Source organism: Octopus sinensis, linkage group LG2, assembly GCF_006345805.1.
Source record: "Octopus sinensis linkage group LG2, ASM634580v1, whole genome shotgun sequence".
NCBI lineage: Eukaryota > Metazoa > Mollusca > Cephalopoda > Octopoda > Octopodidae > Octopus > Octopus sinensis.
The window spans coordinates 195163664-195189585 of NC_042998.1; the positions used below are offsets into that span (position 1 = coordinate 195163664).

General features: G+C 38.3%; 1 protein-coding gene across 1 annotated transcript in view; it reads right to left on the bottom strand.

Annotated features, from left to right (window-relative positions):
* The window catches only part of LOC115230653 (xenotropic and polytropic retrovirus receptor 1), a 40580-nt gene extending 15526 nt beyond the window's left edge, over positions 1 to 25054 (bottom strand). The window contains exons 1-7 of the mRNA XM_029800796.2: positions 24739 to 25054; positions 17888 to 17987; positions 16189 to 16240; positions 10152 to 10253; positions 8091 to 8371; positions 4416 to 4517; positions 516 to 596 (exon numbers count right to left, since the gene is read on the bottom strand). Of these exons, the coding sequence (XP_029656656.1) occupies positions 516 to 596; positions 4416 to 4517; positions 8091 to 8371; positions 10152 to 10253; positions 16189 to 16240; positions 17888 to 17956 (687 nt within the window). The 5' untranslated portion in view covers positions 17957 to 17987; positions 24739 to 25054. The remainder of the gene's footprint in view (positions 1 to 515; positions 597 to 4415; positions 4518 to 8090; positions 8372 to 10151; positions 10254 to 16188; positions 16241 to 17887; positions 17988 to 24738) is intronic.
* Positions 25055 to 25922: the final 868 nt, after the last annotated feature.

The following is a 25922-nucleotide window of genomic DNA, read 5'->3' on the forward strand; positions in this document are numbered from 1 at the left end:
AGACACAAAGTATGCTTTATTACCATGTGGTCTCAATTCCTGTCTTATAGAGCAGCACCTCAGACGAGTGTCTTCTAATTTAACGTTAGGTTAACCAATACCTTTGAAGTAGATTTAGTAGACGTAAACTGTATGGAAGCTCATCAGGTATATATTTCTATACTACCCACAAGGGGCTAAACATAGAGGGGACGAACAAGTACAGACAAAGGGATTAAATCGATTACATCAACCCCAGTGCGAAACTGGTACTTTATTTATCGACCCCGAAAGGATGAAAGGCAAAGTCGACCTCGGTGGAATTTGAACTCAGAACATAGCGACACATGAAATACCGCTAAGCATTTCACCTGGCGCGCTAACGTGTCTGCCAGCTTGCCACCTGATATGCGTGTGCACTTGTATGTGTGTGTGTGTGTGTACATTTGTATGTGCATGTTTACATTCTTAACTTTGTGCTAATGGTAGAGTTTGTTGACTTTCCTTGTCAACAAACTGTTGAGATAAAAATATACCTTTTCTCCTAATGGTGGGACTCGCAACCTCTTCATGGCCTTTTGTCGGTTACCTCCTTCTAAATCTGTGGTCACAATTTGCTGTTTTGTAATAAATGGAACAACATTAATGCCAGAATTGATAATCAAATAATACAAAGAGAAACAAACAACAAAAACAAGTGAAGAGAAACTGATAGTGAAGGGATTCTATTCAGGAAAAAAAAAAATTATGGGTAGGGGAATCCTCTTCCCCAAAACATTGAGAAATTTCAAATCAAAGTTCTGGTTGAAATATTCAAATGTAAAGGATTTGGGTGCCTTTTGTTTTTTTTTTTTTTAAATCAACATATTGATTTCATATAATATCATGTGGAGACATAATATAGAAACCCTATTTCTTTACTACTCACAAGGGGTTAAACACAGAGGGGACAAACGGATTAAGTCGATTATATCGACCCCAGTGCGTAACTGGTACTTATTTAATCGACCCCAAAAGATGAAAGGCAAAGTCGACCTCGGCGGAATTTGAACTCAGAATGTAACCGCAGGCGAAATACTGCTAAGCATTTCGCCCGGCGTGCTAACGATTCTACCAGCTCGCTGCCTTGTAGAATATAGAAACCCATTTCTATAATGATAGAACTTGTCCAAACTGATTTACCGATTCCTCTTTGTGGATTCCCATTGCTGTCTGGATGTTTTGAGAATAAACACAAAACATGGTACAGGACTGAGTAAAAAAGCAGAAAGATATAGACACAAAATAATAATAATTAGTTTCAAGTAATTGTATAATATACCATGATATATAAATAAATGAAACCTAATCACATGCAGAAACCAGGAGGTTATTGGTATCAAGTTCTCCATTTTCTTGTTTAGTCATTAATTCTTTCTCATTAAACTTACCTTTCTCTACATGACCAATATCATAGTTCTATGTTCACTTTTATATTTCTTTTAGTTCTTTCATATCATGAACGTTCTGGAAAACAGCTTGGGCTAAAGAAATTACCAGATTAATTGTCTGACTAATTTAATACTTTGATATTAGTTTAGATCTTACAGGAAGTGGTTGTAGAGTGTAAGGTAAGCTCCTGACAGAAGGCTGAGGAGGGGAGAGGGCCCACGACGTTTGGAGGCCCTCCAAGACTGGAGATTTGATGTAGTTGACGTTCAGCTTGGCCTTCTGTAGGTTGACATCTGCAGGAAAAGGAAAAACGTGGGTAGGGATGCATTTCCAGAGGGTTGCAGTTAAGGGGAAAGAAGGATTAGGAAAGTGGATAGGTTTTGAAGGGTGAGGTGATAGGGATGATGAGAGGAGAAGAGATGGTTGCCTTGGTTTAAAGGAGATACGTAGCTTGCTAGTTCAGAGGAGGTTGTTTTTAGTAGTGATTAAAGAGACAGAGCGAGGAAGCAGCAAATCAAGAGTTATTGATTGTAGTTTATTGATGAGTAAATCCTTGGTGGTCAGTTAAATGGTCTTCTTTTGGATGTGGTAAGTGAATGGCAGTAACAGGTGTTCCAGGTATTTGATTAGTAATGTAATATAGATTTGGGATGTATGTTGCCAGAGCAGCCAACTGGCTTCCGTGCTAGTGGCACATAAAAGGGCACCATTCGAGTGTGATCATTACCAATGTCGCCTTACTGGCACCTGTGCAGGTAGCATGTGTAAAACGATTCAAGCAAGGTCATTGCCAGTGCTGCCTGACTGGCCCCCGTGCCAGTGGCACATAAAAAGCACCCACTACACTCTCAGAGTGGTTGGCGTTAGGAAGGGCATCTAGCTGTAGAAACTCTGCCAAATCAAGATTGAAGCCTGGTGCAGCCATCTGGTTCGCCAGCCCTCAGTCAAAATGCTAGCATGGAGAGCGGATGTTAAGCGATGAACGATGATGTTGCTAAGATTGTATGTCCTAGATATGTCCACAGTAATCTAGTGTGGGTCTTACGTGAATTTTGCAGATGGTCATCAACTAATCAGGACTGAAGTATTTCAGCCCTGATCAGATGTACAGAACCTCATCAGTGCATAGTGCAATGGAAAAATCTGATAGTAAACTTCTACAGCAAGAGATCAGAGATAAATTGTTGTTTAATTAAGCAGACATATTTTCAAAGGTATTTCAGTATCATCATCATCATCGTCGTTTAACGTCCGTTTTCCATGCTAGCACGGGTTGGATGGGTATTCCATATTTTTCTGAAGTGCAGGGAGCCCAATGTTACATTATTCAACATGTTCTATTTTCAGATGGTAGGGTATAATTGGAGGAAGATTTACCTGCCATTTTTAGTAGGTTAAGTGACCAGATAGAAGCTACTTTTGTTGGCTCTATGAGAGACAGGTGAATCTCATAGTTGAGAAACTTAGGAGGTTTGTGTACCAGATACAGTAGAAAGCTTTGCTGGGGGTGCAGCAAGTTCTCAAAGAATCACTAATATGTAATGTAGGTAATCAATACTTTAGTAAATCTATTTGTGTAGAATCTCTGCTGGTTGCAACTGAGAAGGGAGACACATTCAAAGTGATGAAGGAGATGATTGTTTACAACTGTTTTCGTCCCCAAAATGATATTGGAAGTGACAATGTTGGTATAGTACTTGGTAGAGTCAATGAGTTTGTCCTTTGGAATAGGACACATAGTTATAGGTTTCCATAGATCGGGACAAACTTCAATAGAGAGAAAGATTTTGTAAAGACAGGAGTTAAGTTTGGGGTTCACTAGAAGTAGGAAAGCCATCATAATCTATAGCTTTAAAATATATAGTTGTAATACAATATCTTTAACAAGTAAAATATCAACTTACTTATTCATCAACCAACCTGCCAATCTTTCTATTTAATCAGCCATGTATCAATTAATAAATTAATACTAACCAAAAAAAAAAAAAAGACTAGCATATTCAAGATTCTAACACTCTAAAAATACTCTATTGGCATATATTTGCATTTAGTAGCACCTGAATTGAAATAAAATACAAGCGAGAAAAGCATATTCCTGTCCTTCTCTCTCTGTCACACTGGGTCTTAACATCTTGGGCAAGTGTTACCACAATGTTTATCACTCTCTCTTTACACACACACATACAAACTGTAGAAACTATGGCAAAGCAGACACTGAAGCATGATGCAGTACTAGTAACCACCGGGTCCTATCAAATCATCCAACTCCTGCCAGCATAGAACATAGACATTAAACGAGGATGCTGATGAATTCAGGATGGGCAAATGATACTAGTGTCGGTTTTTCAAGCAGGGTAAAGTATATAAATCTGGGGCAGGCAAATGTTATGATAATGTTAATCTCTCAAGCAAGACTAGATACACGAAGTAAGTGCTGTAACAGTGTTATCCTCTCAAGCAGGGTTAGATATAAGAACTCAGGTTACATGGTCAGTGTCAAGCTGAGATGGGGAAATCAAATATTTCATTCCACCCATTTACCAAGGTGTTTATACTACTGTCACGGGATATCAAGACCCTAACCTATTTCTTTACAACCCACAAGGTAGAGGGGACAAACAAGGACAGACAAACGGATTAAGTTGATTATATCGACCCCAGTGCGTAACTGGTACTTTTTTAATCGATCCCGAAAGGACGAAAGGCAAAGTCGACCTCAGCGGAATTTGAACTCAGAACGTAACGGCAGACGAAATACGGCTACGCATTTCGCCCAGCGTGCTAACGTTTCTGCCAGCTCGCCGCCTTGAAAAGAAGCCTAACCTGTTAAACAAAGGTTTTAACTAAATTAAAAACTTCAGTCTGTACAATTCTCAAGAGAAGATAGCTAAACGGGACTTGGATAAAATTCCTCAGAGAAGATAGATAAATAAAAACTTAGTTGTAACAAGAAGAGTATAAACAAGATCCTATGTTTTAGAAAAATGCTAACAAAGATTATTTACTTCTGTTTCTTTAATCAGCTGGTCCACTTCTTTGGTGACATAGAAATGTGCTGTGTCAACAAACCCCATTCGCCATTCTACTCCATTAGTTGTCTGGAAAAGCTGCAACAGATCAGAAGATATCACTAAATATGTAGCCTCCACCTCTCTTACAAATTTGTTTAATACGTTTCATATTCGATTAAACCTTTCTATCATCTGCAGGTTCACCACAATAATTGTATACGTTTCATTGTCACACACACTACACCACTGACATATATATATATATATATCGATAAAAATGGTAAGATAACAAAAAAAATTAAAGAGACCTCGATCTTCATGTGTCTAACACACGTGGACATGCCTACAAAGTCAGAAAACAACACAGCTCCCATGACTTTCGGAAACATTTTTTCACACTGAGAGTTGCTGAAGCATGGAATAAACTGCCTGCATCAGTTGTTGACTGCCATGACACTGCATCCTTTAAGGTCCTCATGCTTTCCGAAATGCGCCGAAACTATACCTGATTATATATACACTTTAGATGAGTTGTAGTGCACCTGAGCACTGTACACAATTATTATTATTATTATTATTTATATTATGTAAATAGAGGAATTTATCTGTAAAAGTAATATGTGACAATTATTCGGTAGCCATGATAAAACTCCAAGTTTCAGGTGCCGAGGTGGAAATCCACGCTGCCATCTCTTCAGTTATCCGGATAACTGAAGAGATGGCAGTGTGGATTTCCACCTCGGCACCTGAAACTTGGAGTTTTATCATGGCTACCGAATAATTGTCACATATTACTTTTACAGACATATATATATATATATAATTCGTTTTTGGATTTGGTTTGCAAGATTCTTTATATTTTTATTTTATTTTATCTAGTTTCAGCTCACGAGCTGTGGCCATGCTGGGGCACCGCCATTTAGAGTTCGTGTGTTGAAGCATATACTGCTGTGTCTGGGTAGAGTCGTTTTCTTTTTGTGCCTTATTATTTAACACACTCACTGGTAAAATTTCCACTTTTTTCTTTTTTTTATTTTCCTGAAATTTTCGTTGCATCTTAGGAAAATAAAAATAAGAAATAAGTGGAAATTTTACCAGTGAGTGTGTTAAATAATAAGGCACAAAAAGAAAATGACTCTCCCCAGACACAACAGTATATATATATATATATATATATATAATAAAATATTAGGGAATAAATCCAAACTTACAGGGAAAAATCAGATTTAGGATTGAATCCAATTTTATAGTAAAATATTATATTATATTAAATTAGAGATAAAACCACTATTAGGCAAATCATACAATGAAAAACTTAAGCCAATACATAAGATTAATTAATTTATATTATTTTAAATATATATCAAAATTATTAAAAAAAGATTATCTTTTTTTAATAATTTTGATATATATTTAAAATAATATAAATTAATTAATCTTATGTATTGGCTTAAGTTTTTCATTGTATGATTTGCCTAATAGTGGTTTTATCTCTAATTTAATATAATATAATATATATATATATATATATATATTATATTGAGGGTACTACTATTCGTAGATACCAACACGCTAAGAGAGACCAATGCGGTCAAAACTACTAAAAATAAACAAAATTTTACCGAATGCAAAACTTCAAAACACATCATTTTAAAAAAGAATTCAGTTACATATCACATGTGATTTCGCATTTAATGCAGAATATGCATTTCATGTTCATCAGTGCAACAATAGTAGTACCCTCAATATAATATAAATGAATATTTTCAAAGAGGAAGAATTTACGGATTTTTTCTCTTACGAGGTTTCTCACGCTGACTACTGACAATTTCTTTTAAAGATTTTATCCTCAATTGTTAATATATATATATATATATAATGAAATTATTGTATACAGTGCTCAGGTGCATCACACACACACACACACATATATATATATATATATACACAGCTTCTTTATTAAAATGTCCTCAAACACCTGTCATAGTACATATAGCATACTGTTTCTTCACTCACTACCTTCATTCTCACACATCACATACACAACCAGTTTCTCCAGGCACTATATATATTTTTCATCTCCAGGCACCATATATTCTGCTATACATGGATGTGTACACTTAACAAAATCTCTTCAGTCTATTTTTTACAGCGATCGACTCATATTTTTTAAGTTGTTCATACATTATATAAATCCACGTGTTCAGCTTTCAGACGCCTAGTCCTCATCCCAAGGGAGACAACTCAATATTAACTGATCTTACAAGGATTTAAGCCAATATTGTAATGCTGACATATTGAAGTTTTTCAACCCTTCAAAGTCAACGATTTAATATGTCACTCAAAATCTCAGGAGAAGCTTCTGGTCCAGTTACACTGTCTGAAATCTGCTTATGACCTGTGGTTCGTTCTATTGTAACTTCACTGTTGATAATTATTTCTTTTATTGTTGCCACATCAACTCTAAGATGACAATCGCTATTAACCCTTTCGTTACTGTATTTATTTTGAGATGCTTTGTGTTTCTTTCAATTAATTTTACATATAACAAAGAATTTAGTAAAATAATTTGTTACCATTCAGTTAGTGTTAGGAACATAAATTGTGACTAAAGTTTGGTGGAAGATTTTAATTCCAAACTTTTGAAAACAAGATATTTGTACTCAGAACCAGAGCCGGTTTTGGCCGGGTTGGTAAGGAAAGGGTTAAATGATGAGTTGTCAGTTTGCAGAGAACTTTTGGCAATCTATGAAGCAGAAAATGTCTTGTATCAAATCAGTTACTAAGACAACAGCTGCTTCACTGAGTGCATGTCTCTTCTGAGTCCTTATGAGAACATATTTCCGATTACAAAGTCAGAAAACAGCACAGCTCCCATGATTTTCGGAAACATTTTTTTTACGCTAAGAGTTGCTGAAGCATGGAACAAACTGCCAGCATCAGTTGTTAGTTGTCAGAGCACTGCATCCTTCAAAGCTTCCATGCTTCCTGAGATTCCCCAACACTACACCTGATTTTCTCCCCTCCATACACACGCAAGCATGTATCTGACTCATACACTGTTCGCTTCCCAGACATTTGTACATTACTGCATATGCTTTATATGCACTTTTGACAAGTTGTGGTGCACCTGAGCACTGTATACAATAATTTCATTATTATTGTTATTATAACACCTGTGGACATGTTTACAAAGTCAGAAAACAGCACAGCTCCCATGACTTTCAGAAATATTTTTTTCATGCTAAGAGTTGCTGAAGCATGGAACAAACTGCCGGCATCAGTTGTTAGTTGTCGGAGCACTGCATCCTTCAAAACTTCCATGCTTCCTGAGATTCGCCAACACTACACCTGATTTTCTCCCCTCCATACACACGCAAGCATGTATCTGACTCATACACTGTTCGCTTTCCAGATATTTCTACATTTACATTACTGCATATGCTTTATACACACTTTTGACAAGTTGTGGTGCACCTGAGCACTGTATACAATAATTTCATTATTAGTATTATTATTATTATTATTTAAATAATTTGTCTATATATCTCATTATTTTAATAGGTTGCTATTAATTGAATTAACATAACGAAAAATAAGATACAAAGCTTAAAAATGATAAACAAGAACCAAAATTAAGATAATAATGAAGTTATAAAAATATCTTACTTTATCATGTTTTTTAAAAATTTTTCTAAAACCAGTAAAATTCAATGTTTGGTAATTCTGTAAAAGAATCAGACTCAGATAGAATTCACTGAAGGCAAGTTTGAGATCATGCATCTTCCGAGTGTTAATAACTTTGTTGTTCTTCTCCTTAAATAGCACATGTACACTGCCACGTCTTCGTCGCAATGAAGGGCGGTGCATTGCTTTTTCTTCGAGCTGTGAATATTCTTGTAGTTCTGCATTTAATGTGGCAAATTTCCGAGTGGCTTCAGCAAATTTTTCTGTGAAAAAAAAAAAAATGAATAATTTTAATTTTGATGATAATATACATTTCTGACATTACTCTTTAAAACATGTGGCTAATATAAAGAGTTCTGTCTATCGGGTGTGGGTGATCTAGGAATTTCTGTATACCATATATGGGCAATGTAGAGAGATATTTCTTTAGACTATATATGAGTAACATAGACATAGGCGCAGGAGTGGCTGTGTGGTAAGTAGCTTGCTTACCAACCACATGGTTCTGGGTTCAGTCCCACTGCACGGCACCTTGGGCAAGTATCTTCTACTATAGCCTCGGGTCAACCAAAGCCTTGTGAGTGGATTTGGTAGACGGAAACTGGAAGAAGCCCATCGTATATATGTGTATGTATATCTATGTGTGTCTGTGTTTGTCTCCCCACCATTGCTTGACAACCGATGGTGGTGTGTTTACGTCCCCGTAACTTAGCGGTTCAGCAAAAGAGACTGATAGAATAAGTACTAGGCTTACAAAGAATAAATCCTGGGGTCGATTTACTCGACTAAAAGGCGGTGCTCTAGCATGGCCACAGTCAAATGACTGAAACAGTAAAAGAGTAAAAGAGAGTAAGAGTATTTCTGCTGACCACATGTGAGTGATGCAGACAATTCTGTAGATCACATGTAGTAATTAATGTAATTAATAAGTCATTAATGTAGACATTTCTGTCAACTAAATGGCAGTAACAGAAACATTTATGTGAAGTACATGTAGGAAATATATATATACATATATATATAACTGCACTCCAGAAATAAGGTGGTGGATAGTACTAGGCAGAGAGGCAATGGTCAGCATGAGCAAGGTCTGGAAGTGTAGAGACATCAGCCTCGCTACCAAATGCAGATTGGTGAATGCAATCGTCTTCCCAATAGCAACATATGGATGCGATACCTGGACACTAAAGAAAGCTGACCAGAAGAGAATTAATGCATTCGAGCTTTGGTGTTGGAGAAGACTTTTACGGATTCCATGGACAGTGAGGCTCACCAATGGAGAAGTTCTTAACCAGATGAAGCCGAAACTGTCGCTAGAAGCTAGGATCACCAAGCATAGATTGGCATATTTTGGTCATATTATGAGAAAATCCCTGGAGAAGGACATCATGCCCGGAATGGTCAGTGGCAAGAGAAGAAGAGGCTGACCAAGAACCCACTGGCTTGACACCATCAAGAGTGACATGGGAATGGCCATAGCCAATCTAAAGAAGTGACCCAGGATAGAACTGGCTGGAGAACACTGATCCATTGAGTGACCGAGAGTCAACTTTGACTGAGCAGATATATATATATATATATATATATATATATGAACAGTAAAAGAAAGAAAAGGGCAACACAAGAGGGACAAGGCTTAATAAGTATTGAATAAGCTTAACACTTAAATGGAAGGGGGAAAATTTTAGCATTTCAGAAGTTAGTCCTTCATCAGAAGAAAGAGAAAGGTATAAGGGGGTGAGAAAGGGAAAACGTTTATAAAAACCATTTCTATAGCCAAAACATGTTTTTGATGCTCACATAGTTATGAGTGTACACAGACATTCTCTCAATTCTCTGACCTTTGACTCAGAAGAATATAGAGGATGTCACAAATGAAGGCAGAGGTGCCTGCATCAAACTGGGTTAGATCTTTGTTTATTAATCTTGAATCATGGGAGGGATAAATTGATTAAAATAATGAGCTTAAAATATTTAAATTAATTTTATATATCAAGTGGGAAATATAGTAAAATAGTGAAATTAAGAGAAATTAACACTCACCAGAGAAAAAGGTGTTGATTTTTGTCAGTTCCTTTTCACAGAATTGGAAAAAACTTTCATCAAACCTTGTGAAATATCTTTTGATAATAGCACTGTCAGTAACTGCAAAGATACAAAAAAAAAATACATGTTATTCACTCCCTTATTATACATTTTCATCATCATCGTCATCATTTAATATCTGCTTTCCTTGCTAGCATGGGTGGGACGGTTTCACAAGAGCCAGTCAGGCAGAAACATGCATCAGACTTCTGTGACTGTTTTGGCAGGATTTTTACAGCTGGATGCCCTTCCTAACACCAACCACTCAGCAGAGTGGACTTAGTGCTTTTTATGTGGCACAAGCACAAGAAAGGTCCGTTCTGGCAAGGTTTTTGCAGCTGATTCCTTCTGTAAACCAACAACTTTACAGTGTGGACTGGATGCTTTTAAGTGGCACTTGCACTGACAGGGTCACCAAGTACTTGCAAGACAAAATAAAAAATATTATGCTATGAAAATAAGATACACCATATATATATTGATTATATGAATTTTTTGTGTAATGAGATAACAAAACCAAGGCTGTATAGATATTAGAGCATTTATAGATAGAAGGTCTTACAGCTGTTTCTAGAATATTGATTATATAAATAACTAGCAGTATCGCCCGGCATTGCTCGGGTTTGTAAGGGAAATAACTATATAAGCATTTTTAGAGAGTTACTTCCCTTATAGATGCCAATTCGGGCTTTCTTAGCTATTTCTGTTTTGGTGTCTTCAAGCCATGAAGTCGTTGTTCTAAAAGAACGCTGGTCTCCTTGACAACGCTTTACGACGTTGATTTCCTTACACTCCCTTCCCCACAGCTTCACAAAGGAGGGAAGAAGGGGGAGAAGCAAACACAGGTGCAGGTGTGACCATGGACGCCAACTCCGCCGCCATCGACACACGAAAAATTATGCATTAAAATGGAATAAAAAATGATGGTAAATTATTTTTAAAATCGTAGAATCATCGTAGACGCGCGCTAATAGCCAGACGGGCTCGATATGAATCACGACTATAAGATACCCGAATTTGGTTAAACTGCACCGCAAAATGTGGGAGGAGTTAGGAATCTAAATCGAAGGGGACAGACACTCACACAACTACAGTTTTATATATATAGATAAACAGACATCACTAGTTTATTATACATCACTCAATATTTTTTTGATATTTGTTTGGGGTTGATCACTAGATGTGGCTTTGCTACCTATACTTGGTTCATTTGAAGAAGAAAGTCTCTCTCTTATATATTCATGAATGTATCAAGAGTTCTTTGTTTCCATTCTAGCTTTTTCCCTTTTTAATTTCATCGGAGCAAGTGTAAAATAGATTTAAATCTGCAGTAATTTTTCTTCAATCATCATCATCATCGTTTAATGTTCACTTTCCATGCTGGCATAGGTTGGATGGTTTGACTGAGGACTGGTAGGCCAAGAGGCTGCACCAGGCTCCAAGCTGATCTGACAAGGGTTCTACAGCTGAATGCCCTTCCTAATGCCAACCACTCTGAGAGTGTAGTGGATGCTTTTTATGTGCCACTGACATGGGGGCCAATCAGGTACTACTGGCATTGACTATGCTCAAATGGTGCTTTTACATGCCACCAGTATGGGAGCCAGTGGGGCAACACTGGCAACAACCATGCTCAAATGGTGCTTTTTATGTGCCACTGGCACAGGACCAGTCAGGCATCAACCATGTTTGTATCGTGATTTTTACATGCCACTGGCACAGGAGCCAGTCTGGTGGGAGAGGCATTGACCACACTCGAATGGTGCTTTTTATCTGTCAGTCAGGTGGTACTGGTATCGGCCACAACAATGATTTCATTTGACTCAACAGGTCTTCTGAAGCACAGTATATTGCCCAATGATTGAAGGGTACTCTTAAATAGGCTGGTTATGACATAGGCCACAGTTACGGTCTCACTTGGCTTACCGGGTCTTCTCAAGCACAGCATATCTCCAAAGGTCTCAGTCACTTGTCATAGCTTCTATGAGGTCCAACATTTGAAGGTCATGCTTCACCGCTTCATCCCTTGTCTTCCTGGGTCTACCTCTTCCACAGGTTCCCTCTACTGTTAGAGTGACACTTTTTCACACAGCTGTCCTCATCCATACATAACAAATGACCATACTAGTGCAGACATCTCTCTTGCACACCACACCCGTCCAACTTTCCTCTCAGGGCACTTACACTCTGTTGTGTATGCACACTGACATTACACATTTAGCGGAAAATACTAGCATCATTTCTTGCAAGCTTAAGCATGTCCTCAGCAGTCACAGCCCATGTTTCACTGCCATGTAGTTACCATTTAGCTACCATTGGATGTTGATATTGTGCACACACACTGCTTCCACATTTTCTTCTGTAATGTTGATAGCATGTCAAACTACACACACTGAACTAGCGAGTTCCACCTACATGGGATAGAGGTATGGTGTGCTAAATTGACATACCTAGTATGGAATAAAGGTGTGGTCTGCTGAATTTTACTCACTCTTCTACCGAATATAGGGGTGATGTACTGCATTATTTATACCCTTCATATATAGGTAGGATATAGTCTATTGAACTGACTCATCTCTGTATGGGGTAGAAGTGTGGTCCACACAAACTTGCTTCATCCGTTACTGATACTTATTTGAATGTTAAACATTATAAGCAACAGTTTCAGAAAGAAAATTAACATTGTCACACTGAAGGAATTTGAACTCTGTATCAGTTACTTTCTGGACGACTATATTACTGATTATGCAATAGAACACTTGCACTTTATAAACAGTACCTTTATTGCTGGATACATTACAGAACACCTGTAATATATATCCAGTAACTGTCTTATTTGATACGTAACAGAACACCCGTGTTGTATAACCAGTAATTACACTACTAATTATACTACAGGATATCTGCACTGCATAAGCAATAACTGCATTACTAGTTACACTATAGATCAACTGCAATATAAAATCAGTAGCTAGATTAACGATTTCACAATAGAAAACCTGAATTTTATAACCATAACATAGTTGCCAGGTAAGCAATAACTATATATTTCATGTCCTGTCAGAGAAGCCAGCCAGTCTCTAGACAGTATTTATAGTGTTTAATGTTATTTATAATGTTCAAATCTTCACAGTTAATAATTTCATATATATTTTATTGACTCAAAAAGGGGTCAATAAAATATGTAGTAGACTTCAGTGAGATTTGAACTTATAATGTAAAAAGGTAAAATTCCTACGAATTCACCAAGCTGGAGTAAACTGTACTTTACATACCCACTGTAAGCTGCCTAGCTAAGATCTAAGCTGCCTGGCTAAGATCTAGGTTAATGGAGCAGAGACCACCTGAAACTTAGGAGGGTAACTTTTCAAGGTAACCTTTGAAAGTGAAAATACTAGGATTGATACAATGATAATAGGAGAGGGAGGAGGAGGTTTATAAGAGAGAGTAACAGAAAAGGAGATCAGATAACTAACCCAAATAGTTATAGCCTGCAAAGGATATATTTCTATCATTCCACACTACAGCCAGACAAAGGGCTGATTTTTACAGAAACAGGGTTTAGTCACCTGTCTTATTTGATACGTAGCAGAACACCTGTGTTGTATACTAATTATACTACAGGATATCTGCACTGTATAAGCAATAACTGCATTACTAGTTACACTATAGATCAACTGCAATATAAGATCAGTAGCTAGATTAACAATTTCACAATAGAAAACCTGCATTTCATAACCATAACATAGTTGCCAGGTAAGCAACTATACTAGTATGCTACTAGTGTAAACCACCTGCCTCTCATCTTTTTGATTAGTGGCTTCCTGTTAGATTCCATTATCACAGCATGCACCACCAGAGTTCTCTCTGATTCCCATTCTGTTAATTCCGGTTTACCTGAAAGTACAATTTTCTCCTTCATACCCTTTGTCCTATACATCAATGACATTGCTATTATCTTCAATAACAATCACTCTTTGCAGATGATACACTCTCCTTCATACCTTCCTACACCAGAGCACCATCTGTATGGAACTTAGACATCACACATGGAATCAACCTTAACTCTATAAGCAGAAACCTCAACAACATTCTCTAACGGGTTTCTACTAATCTGGTCTCCTTCAACAGTACAAATACGCAATCACATATCAACAAAACATTACTACACTTACACTTCATCTAGCCTTAAACACGAGCAGCACATAACTAGAGTCCTTCTAATAATTCAAATGCTAAGTTTTGAGCAGATCACTCCTGCTAAATTCACATTCTTAATGTAGCAAACACACAGCTCAATGATTAGCTTCTCCCTTCTGGGACAGAGCAAAAACTAACCCTCTCAAAGTTCAGTTGAAACCAAACTACAGTGGAGAAGGCTAGCCACTGGATTTGGTTAAAAAGAGACGATGAGCGATGGCTAGAAGGATATTGAGCTTTATTTGATATCCAGTCGATCTAGCAAGCGGGGCCTCATATCAGTGAGGTGGGGGCGGTGCGCATTGATGCCGTCGAGAGGTTGGCCCCGAAACGGCACGCATTCTCTCTTGATGACCCAATACACTTGCTGGTTTCCGGTATGTGGAGTTTTTGACTGGTAGCACTTGCATGTGCAAGTTGGTTGCAAGACATTTGGGATGGTGCTGCTGCTACGCATAAAATATCACAGTTTATATCCAAAGAAAGGCTGCTCAACTAATTGGTACGAAGTCACTCAAAACAATACTTTTCAGTCATTTGACTATGACCATGCTGGAGCACCGCCTTTTTCGAGCAAATCGACCCCAGGACTTATTCTTTGTGTGTCTAGTATTTATTCTATTGGTCTCTTTTGCCGAACCACTAAGTTACGGGGATGTAAGCACACCACCATCGGTTGTCAAGCAATGTTGGGGGGGACAAACACAGACACACAAACATACACACACACACACATATGACGGACTTCTTTCAGTTTCCATCAATCAAATCCACTCTCAAGGCTTTGGTCGGCCCGAGGCTATAGTAGAAAACAATACTCTCTCCTCCTCTCTCTCTACCTTTTCTACTCCAGCTGTAATAACTTCTGGGGCTCTGTGCTGGCTGCTCTCACGTCACACTGCTCCGGCATTTCCAGTTTACTTGGTTCTCTTCTTTCGCTCCTCACCCATGCATTCAGTCTCTTCAGACCAAATACTAACAGCTGTACTCAATCCTTTCTTCACAGAATATTGACCTATGAAAATTCTCTCTCCGGCTTCCGTGCCAGAGGCACATAAAAAGGGCACCATTCGAGTGTGATCATTACCAGCGTTGCCTTACTGGCACTTGTGCCAGTGCTAGTAGGGTGCCAAGACCATCATCCGAGCGTGATCGTTGCTAGAGCAACTAACTGGTTCCGTGCCCGCGGCACATAAAAGGGCACCATTCGAGCACTATCGTTACCAACGTCACCTTACTGGCACCTGTGCCGGTGGTATGTGTAAAAAGATTCGAGCGAGGTCATTGCCAGTACTGCCTGACTGGCCCCCATGCCAGTGGCACGTAAAAAGCACCCACTACACTCTCGGAGTGGTTGGCATTAGGAAGGGCATCCAGCTATAGAAACTGGCTGTCTGGTTCGCCAACCCTCAGTCAAAATCGTCCAACCCATGCTAGCATGGAAAGCGGACGTTAAACGATGATGATGATGATGATGATGAGTAGTCATCAATTTTAGAAAAATTTAAGCAGAATTTTAACAATATCAATCTCAGTATCTTGGAGGCTTTTGAAGGGCAAAGGCACAGGCTCTTGTGGGATAATTTGCATATAGTGGACTTGTGGGATGTACTGTATAAGTGAACCTGTGGGACAATTTGTACAAAATCATGAAAGATGGTAGAAAGAGGAATTATGAGACATTTTTGTATTATGCAGGTAGTTGTAGGATATGTTACAAAGAGAAGTGTGGGGTGCTTTAAAACAAAGGAAATATGTGACAGAACAATTGGTTTCTAAGACAACAACAGCTTACCTTCAGATGAGGGTGCCTGTTCTTGTGCCTCATACAGCATACTCTTCATTACCTGTAAAGTGATAAAGAACCAGTTGAATTTCTTATTTGGTAACAACAATATTGAACAAGGAAAACTGAATAATTGGAGATTATTTGGGTGTCAATAAGAAACTAATTCCCTAAGTTGTCAGGACTGTCTTCGGTCACCAGATTACTATTATTACAGAGTCTAATACACTTAACACTTGGGAAATACTTCTGTCCTCTCCTCTATGAAGTAGTTGTGTTAACATCTGTTATCAGTTATGGGGAGATGCCATAGCAATAGATATATGTTTCTTTATTACCCACAAGGGGCTAAACACAGAGGGGACAAACAAGGACAGACAAAGGGATTAAGTCGATTACATCGACCCCAGTGCGAAACTGGTACTTTGTTTATTGACCCCGAAAGGATGAAAGGCAAAGTCAACCTCAGCGGAATTTGGACTCAGAACGTAACGACAGACGAAATACTGCTAGGCATTTTGCCCGGCGTGCTAACGGTTCTGCCAGCTTGCCGCCATAGCAATAGATAGTTACCAAATGTGTGTGTGTGTGTCAGAGAGAGAGAGAGAGAAGATTATTAGGCTTATAGTTTAAATATGTAAAACAAATAATAAATATCTTTAAAGTCTTGAAGGTAGTTTAACCCTTTCGTTACCAACCCGGCTGAAACCGCCTCTGGCTCTGTAGTACAAATATCTTGTTTTCATAAGTTTTGAATTAAAATCTCCCACCAAACTTTAGTCACAATTTATGTTCTCAACACTAGCTTAATGATAACTAAGTTATTTTACTAAATTCTTTGAATGAAACACAGAGCATCTCAAAATAAATACGGTAACGAAAGGGTTAAGGGTTCATGTTACTCTCTCCACAACCGTCACTCACAATTGTAAATCTGCTTCATTCATTATACTTTACTCTCTCTCTCATCATCTCACCTCAAATCATAACATCTCTCCAATTCTCCTTCAGTTATAGGAGCACCTTTAGTCTTGCTGGTGTCACAATTAAAAAAATATATCCATCAGTAGAAACCATACCAAAACAGAGGTTAGAGCATGATGCAGTGCTCCAGCTTGTCAGATCCTACCAAGCCAATTAACTGATGAATTTATTTACCGATAGGTGCAGGAGTGGCTGTTTGGTAAGTAGCTGGTTTACCAGCCACATGGTTCCGGGTTCAGTCTCACTGCGTGGCATCTTGGGCAAGTACCTTCTACTATAGCCTCGGGCCGACCAAAGCCTTGTGAATGGATTTGGTAGACGGAAACTGAAAGAAGCCCGTCGTATATATGTATGTTTATATAAATATGTGTGTGTATGTTTGTGTGTCTGTGTTTGTCCCCCTAGCATTGCTTGACAACCGATGCTGGTGTGTTTACGTCGCTGTCACTTAGCGGTTCGGCAAAAGAGACCGATAGAATAAGTACTGGGCTTACAAAGAATAAGTCCCGGGGTTGATTTGCTCGACTAAAGGCAGTGCTCCAGCATGGCTGCAGTCAAATGACTGAAACAAGTAAAAGAGTAAAGGAGTAAAGAGTCATTTCTCTTTGATAATTCAGAAATGCAAATAGTTTTGAGAGTATGATGTGCTGTGAACAAGAAGACTGGTAGAAGTTAGTTTGAGGTGGAGGTGTTGATGATGATGATGATGAAGTGAGAATCTTACCTCATACTGAATGTATTGCTTCCGCCACTCAGGCGTGATGTGAGCTCCAAGATGTTCAGCAAACTTCATGCTGGATAAACTATCTCACAGAGTAAAATATCTGAAATATATACAATAGAGAGAAAAAATACACTATTATGTAACAACAACAAGAACAACAACAATAATAATCCTTTCTACTAAAAGCACATGGCCTGAAATTTGGGGGAGGGGACTAGTCAATTACATCGACCCCAGTGTTTCAATGGTACTGTATTTACGGACCCAGAAAGGATGAAAGGCAAAGTTGACCTCAGTGGTATTTTAAACTCAGAATGTAAAGACAGATGAAATGTTACTAAGCATTTTGCCTGGCATGCTAATGATTCTGCCAACTCATTACTACTACTACTACAACAACAACAACAACAAATGCCCTGATGCAGTACCAGGCAGTGGCTCTTGTAGCTTCTGATCTTAACTAATTAAAAGGGTTATCATGTACATTGTTTTGTCTTGGTATAAAAGATGGGCTACAGCAAATATTCTGCTCAATATTACAGATTTGTTTGTCAGTTGTTTGACCGTAACCAGTTGAGCATGTCCCTTAGTGGCTGATGATATGTGCATCTCTGATCACCAGCAGAAGTAGTGGGGGAGCATCATAGCTGTGTGTTGAAAGGAATTCTTAGAGGTTTGGATAATTCACCTTTGGAAACAGGGGTGGTTTGTTCAACATCCTTAAACAATCCTTATTCAGGGACCTTTTGAGTGGGATGGGCTACTCGACCAGAAGAAAATTCTAGCTGGGCCCCACCTGCAAGGTCATGCGCTGTTTATCTTGATATGAGATCACCATGTTGCACACATATGGTTGTGATGTATGTGCCTGGTGTACCCTTATCAGATGGGTAGTCATGATGGGTATACTGGGCTTCGTATATTTTACCCCAGTGTCACTTTGATGGCATGCACTGCTCTCTCACTCAATAATAATAATAATAATAATCCTTTCTACTACAGGCACAAAGTCCCACCCAAGACCACTCAGACCCATCCTCCCCATACAGACACCTAACCCACCCACACCCTCTCCCCACAGGAAAAAAAAAGAAGAAAGGAAACCACAAAATTTACAAGACCCCTCCCTCAGGGAAAAAGGTTACGTGTAAATGGAGGAGAGAGTGTTGTCACTCAGCGATGGGGAAAATGGTAAACAAAAGACTAGATCAAAGACTAAAGAGGACTCAGGACTCAGAGGTGGTGAGTGGTGTTACTCAGTGTAGGGTGAGTAGTACACTTTTCATATTCTCATTTCTCAAGTTATCATTCTTGTATCATTATTTTGATATTTTGATTTTAATATTTTTCATGTTCCTTTCCATGTGTCTTCATAGCACCATATTTTAATTTTAATTGTTATATGTCCCCACATGTATTGTAGTGTCCCCCTCTATGTAATGCCTTTATGGCAATTTAAAAGAAATAAAGAAACTTCCTTCCCAGTTACATGGTTCTGGGTTCAGTCCCACGGCAAGGCAGATTGGGCAAGTGTCTTCTATTATAGCCTTGGGCTGATTGAAGCCTTGTGGATGGATTTGGTAGATGGAAACTGAAAGAAACCCATTGTGTGTGTGTGTGTGTGTACTTCAAACTTGAACTCTTCAAAGCCACAGTCGAACCAATTCTACTATATGGCTCAGAAACCTGGATGTTATCAAAGAAGCTTGAGAGGCGGTTGGATGGAACCTACACTCGCCTCCTTATGAGAGCTCAAAATCTCTCGTGGAAGCGTCATCCAACCAAAGTACAAATATATGGGAAACTACCACCTGTGTCATTTCTTGTGAAAGGTAAGAGAGTCCAGTTTGCTGGACATTGTTGGAGAGCTGAAAAAGAGGTAATTTCTACTCTTCTCCTCTGGAAGCCATCTACTCGCAATACCAGAGGGTGCACACTCTCCTACCCTGATGTAAGTGTCTTCTACTAAAGCCTCGGGCCGACCAAAGCCTTGTGAGTGGATTTGGTAGACGGAAACTGAAAGAAGCCCATCGTATATATGTATGTGTGTGTGTGTGTGTATATGTTTGTGTGTCTGTATTTGTCCCCCCAACATTGCTTGACAACCGATGGTGGTGTGTTTACATCCCCGTAACTTAGTGGTTCGGCAAAAGAGACCGATAGAATAAATACTAGGCTCACAAAGAATAAGTCCTGGGGTCGATTTGCTCGAATAAAGGCGGTGCTCCAGCATGGCCACAGTCAAATGACTGAAACAAGTAAACGAGTCTGTTTGAAGAATTAAGAAATATTTTTTTTTAATGTCCACTTTCCCAAATGTGCATAGAATTCACTGAGGCAGATTTTTCTCCAGCTGGACACCCATCCTGTTGCCAGCCACCACCTGTTTCCAGGTTAGGTAATATTTCTCTATGGCTAGACCAGTGGCGGCTTGTAGATAAAATTAGTGGGGGTGCTGCTTCAGAAAATGTTTAGTTGTTGTTTTAATATTGTATAAAAGGAAACAAACATATAAAAAGAAAATTTTATACATAAACTTGATCGGTTCGCGTTTTAGCCTTTGCCAGGTAATGTGTTTAATTTGTTCACTGAACACTACTGCAAATTCCCCTTTGTTTTTCAAAAATCCCACCTAAATCACAAAATAAGGGGGGAAAAATCTGCCCTAATTTTCATATCCTGGCAGTAACACTAGCTGGAAGCAGGATAATAATCTAATTCTACACTTTATCCCATTCAAGAATATAAACACATTTTTAAGCACAACACACACACACACACAGTCAAAAAGAAACACTACCTTTCTCCAGCACATCAGGGGCGGCACTGATGAACGACAGTGCTCTCTTCCCCTAGTGTGCAGCTTCCTATCTCGGACGTGTGAGCATGTGCACAACAACCAAACACCACGTCGCTGGAACTGTGAATCACACAATTCTATACGAGGACTTTTGTATTTTTTTTTCATAAACTAGGAGATGGTTACTGATATTAAGCTTAAGGGTTATATACTGTACAAGTATAAAGAAAGAATTAAAGAAAAAAGGACTCATTATATTGAATGTTATCGATAATATCGAGTGGAAATAGGGGATGCTGCAGTTCCGCAGAGCTTATACACGAGCCACCACTGAGCTAGACATATCTATACAGTAGGATGGAAATGAACGAAACCACTTGTATGAGGAAAATACTTCTTTACAACTATCATGTGATGACAAAGAAACACAAACACGTGCACATCTAGTTCCTCACGCGCACATATATATTCATAAACATACATAAATATATATATATAGGGTGGGCTTCTTTCACTTTCCGTCTAGCAAATCTATTCACAAGGCTTTGATTGACCTGAGGCTATACATAAACGTGGTTGACAATTTGAATCAAAAGCGCAATGAACAAAATAAACTTGATGTGTCTAGTTATGTCCCTTTTACGCACTGAGTTCAAATCAGACTGGGGCTGATTTTGCTTTTCCACTTTCTGGAGTCAAGAATATGAGCATTTGTGTGAATATACTTAATATGTCACCAAAGTTAACACCAGCAGCTGGCCCTTGAGTTCCTTTGGTAGATTTTACTCTATTGCAAGCATTCAGACCAGGGATTTGGTGTAAGGATAGTTTATGAATTACGGCTTGTTCCTTACTTTTCTCTTCAATACTCCTGGAGGCCTTACGCGGGAGTACGCACATACACCACACATGCATGTACAACGTCATGAGATCTATACTTCCTCCTCTAAATAAACTAAAAAAAAAACGTAATTAAGCATAACTTTGAAGGCAGTATCCCAGAATGGCCACATTTCAACGACTGAAATTAGCAAAAGAATAAGATAGTTGAACTGTTGTTGAACTGAATGAAAACTATACTATTTAATCATCTTGATGTTGTTATTTAGACACAAATTAGTTCTGATCTAGCAGACCCCATGCTCAAGTATAGCTGTGTGGTTACAAATCGTGCATTGTAACCAATTGGTCCCAAGTTCAATCCCACTGCATTGTTTATCAGGGGGATAAATCCTACAACAGGTTCCTTATATGAACGGACAGGAATTGTGAAGAAGCTGGTCAAATGCATAAATAATAGCCCTTAAATGACTGCACAGTTTGATAATGATAATTCTCTCTGCTATGGGTACACAACCAGAATTTTTAAGGGGAGGGAAGAGTCGATTACATCGACCCCTACTGGTCAACTGGTATCTATTTTACCGACCCCGAAAGCGACATTTGAATAATGACTATACCATCTTTTATTCAGACTGTATCTGGGACTACAGTATACAATAGTCTTCCCTTTGTCTTAAGATGACATGGTATGGTTTGAGGGAGATTAGTTTGCCTTTTTCAAACGTGTTCCAGCCACCATCGCTCCAAAATACATTTATCACTATCACCACATATAACCACTGGCCCACCTCATCACCACCACCAACATACAGCCGCCACTACTACTACTACCATTCAAACAACTACCATCATAGCAACATGCAGATATCACAACCACCACCACACCAACGTACATCCATTACTAACGTCACCAATACTATGATGGTTATTGCCACCATCATCACCACCACCACCACCACTACAACATAAGGGCATTACTATCATCCCCACCACAACGATACAATAACCATCACTACAACAACACAGCCACCATCACCAACATCACAACATACAAACACTATCATCACTATTGCTGCAATCACAGTCACTACTACCTCCTCCTCCAACACCATCAGCCACTACAATCATCCATCTAACGACACACTTATTTCTTCTGTTGTTCTACATTCAGATTTAATCAGTACGTATCATGTGCCGATTCACTTTACGCAATCTGTAGTGGCCTGGTTACGGGTTACAGTAAGTCCTTGAGAGGGTACCACCAAAATAAGGTTGAGGTGGAGAATTCCACTAAATCCACAGACGAAATCTCTAAAAATTCATTAAAACAAAAAAAGCTTTCATCCTTAAGATCTAAATAGTTATTTACTATAAATTGCAAACGTAAGAATTTGTTACTTTAAAGATTCGTTATTTTTCTCAGTGCAGACGAACCTCTAACAAGTTCTTATTTCCTTGCTATTTTCTTGCATTAAAAAAGTATATTCACCACCGTTTTTATAAGGAAATCATTACCTATAGAATATTTCCTTCTGATGTAGGTATGAAGGAATCGGGGTCTATAGCAGCTGTTTTCTCTAAGGGCATTAGCAAAGTGGAAACAAACGGCCCAAAGAGAATCGAAACAGGGTCACGGACTTGATGCATCAGTAGCTAACCTATATTCTTTTTATTTAGTGAAATAAGTTGCTTTCAAAGAGCACTGCTTAGGTAAATAAATTAAATTTCTTTTTGCATAAAGACTAAAGTTTATGCCTCACATAACAACGAACTTAACATACATAGGTACACATAGTACAGTATTTATTTCGGAGGGGGTTTGAGATTATGGGACAGGGCTTTCCAAGGGCAAAAGTGAAGCGAAACAGCGAATCGAGGTATATCTCGATTATCCAACAGTTTTCGAATCCGCTACGATGCTCTCAACATACATTAAATTAATATGAATATCTTTTGCCACAATACATCCCTGCAGTTTTATAAGGAGGAAGTGGGTCTTCTTGATTGAATCGAACTCGAAGATATGCGCAAGGTTTATCGAAGTGAATGCGAGTTAGAGGACAAACAAGGACCCAGCAGTAATTGCTGATATCAATATTATTAGTAGTAGTGGTGGTGTGAATTTAGTGCTGTCGTTAGCCCCAAATTAGCCCTGATCGAGCAGACCTATGACCAAAGCCGTTCCAGTCTTGCCTTTTCATATCTAGGACTATATTATAAAATGTGCCCTTTCTTTCTAAGTTAATAAAGATGTGATTTGAGGGAGATTTCACTGATATTGTCTTACAGGTCGAGCATACTCGCCGGATCGTATCTAGTAGGTAGTGGCCATGGAAGGGTATTATTAAAGTTAGTAATTAAATAGTGAAAGGATAAAAACACATCAAAGTAACAACTTAATACGGTGTTCATTATGACTAATGGTGAGGTCGCCTGGGCGGGGGAATGCATAATTATCAGAGATTATGGTGTACATAGTCACATCGGAAGTGTGCGTAGAGTGCATATGTAATATACATTAAGACAATTTATTTGTACGTTTAGAATATATATAGACAATTATATAGACAGGTGTTGAGTATACTTAGAGTGCATATAACATAATAACGTATATACACAGGACTGTAGTATGGAAAACGGATTTTTGTGGAAGGGATCTGATCGTATGTGTATGTATATATATATATATATATATATATATATATATATACTGCAAACGTATCAGTATATAATATACACTTCATGCACATATATATATATGCATGAAGTGTATATTATATAGGGATACGTTTGCAGTATATGTGAAGTGCATGAGTATGGTTTAAGGGAGATTTGGTAGTTATTTCTAGCCGGTAGTGCGATCCCGTAGAGATATCCTCGTTGGTTCGTGTAATTGTGTGTGTGTGTGTGTGTATACACTTAATTATAGAGATTTGTGTGAGCAGCAAAAAGAACAATAACTTGTAAACATTCCGTGGCAAAAAAAAAAAAACATAAACAATGTTGCAGATAAATAAATAGATATATATATATGGAGAAACACATAGATATATTGAGACAAAGAGAGATAGGTAGATGTAGGTAGTTATATAAATTAACGTGGTTGAGTGCGTGCGAAAGAGTAAAAGAGAGAGAAAGTAGGAGCTGAAAAGAGATAAATAGTTCTGCAGAAGATGTAAATAAGAAATAGAACAAATTGGAAACTTACTAAGGCTTTTTTCATGTGCGCAATTATAAAATACGAAATTAACGTTTCTCGTTGAGACAAAAAGCATCGATATTCTGTAATTATAAAATATATACGGCAGTGCAGTTATCGGTAGCTATAAACATACGAGGATAACAGAGCTGCAATGGACAACCATATCGTCCCAGCTTCTAAATCCAAGAATCATTTAAGCTTAAAGCTCGAATGTTTTCACGATTCTGCTAAACGGATGTGACGTAATTGCTACACTCGACTCCCGACCCTCCCATTTTCTCATCATCTTACGTATTGTCCGGTTACATTATCTCTTATACACTCGTAACACCATCCACTTATAATCTTTCTATTACAGCTTACTTGTCACCAAAGGTCTCTCGCACTTCTCTTCAACTGATACAGAAATACACTGATGCTTTCTGTTTTCCCTCTCCACGTTAATTCTCTTCAACTCCTTCTTTTAATTCGCTCTCGCTAGCTTTCGTTTTCCAAACTTTCTCTTTTCTTTCTTTCTTATCCTTCTGCATTATTCTTCATTTCTTTCTCCCTTTTTCTTTTCCTTTCGTTTTACAATTCCCACATCAGTCACTCTCATTATTCCAAACTCATTAAAGTATTAGGCAATCTTACGAGTATTAATTAATTAATTTTCCCTGCTCGTCAAAACTACACTTTATTGCCTACCAATTAAAGTTCAATTCTTTCGAAATTTGAACTTAAAATATAAAGGGTCATAACTAAATACGGAAATTTATCCTACCAATACGCTCCCCACTTATTGAAGCGAATAGATTATACTCCATATTCATTAAAATGAGTATCTTTGCTCATTGAAATAAATTGACTATTCTATCTTCTCAGTGGCTGTGTGGTAAGTAGCTTGCTAACCAACCACATGGTTCCGGGTTCAGTCCCACTGCCTGGCATCTTGGGCAAGTGTCTTCTGCTATAGCCCCGGGCTGACCAATGTCTTGTGAGTGGATTTGGTAGACGGAAACTGAAAGAAGCCTGTCGTATATATGTGTATATATATATATATATATTATATATATATATATATATATATATATATGTATGTATGTATGTGTGTGTGTGTTTGTGTGTCTGTGTTTGTCCCCCTAGCATTGCTTGACAACCGATGCTGGTGTGTTTACGTCCCCGTCACTTAGCGGTTCGGCAAAAGAGAC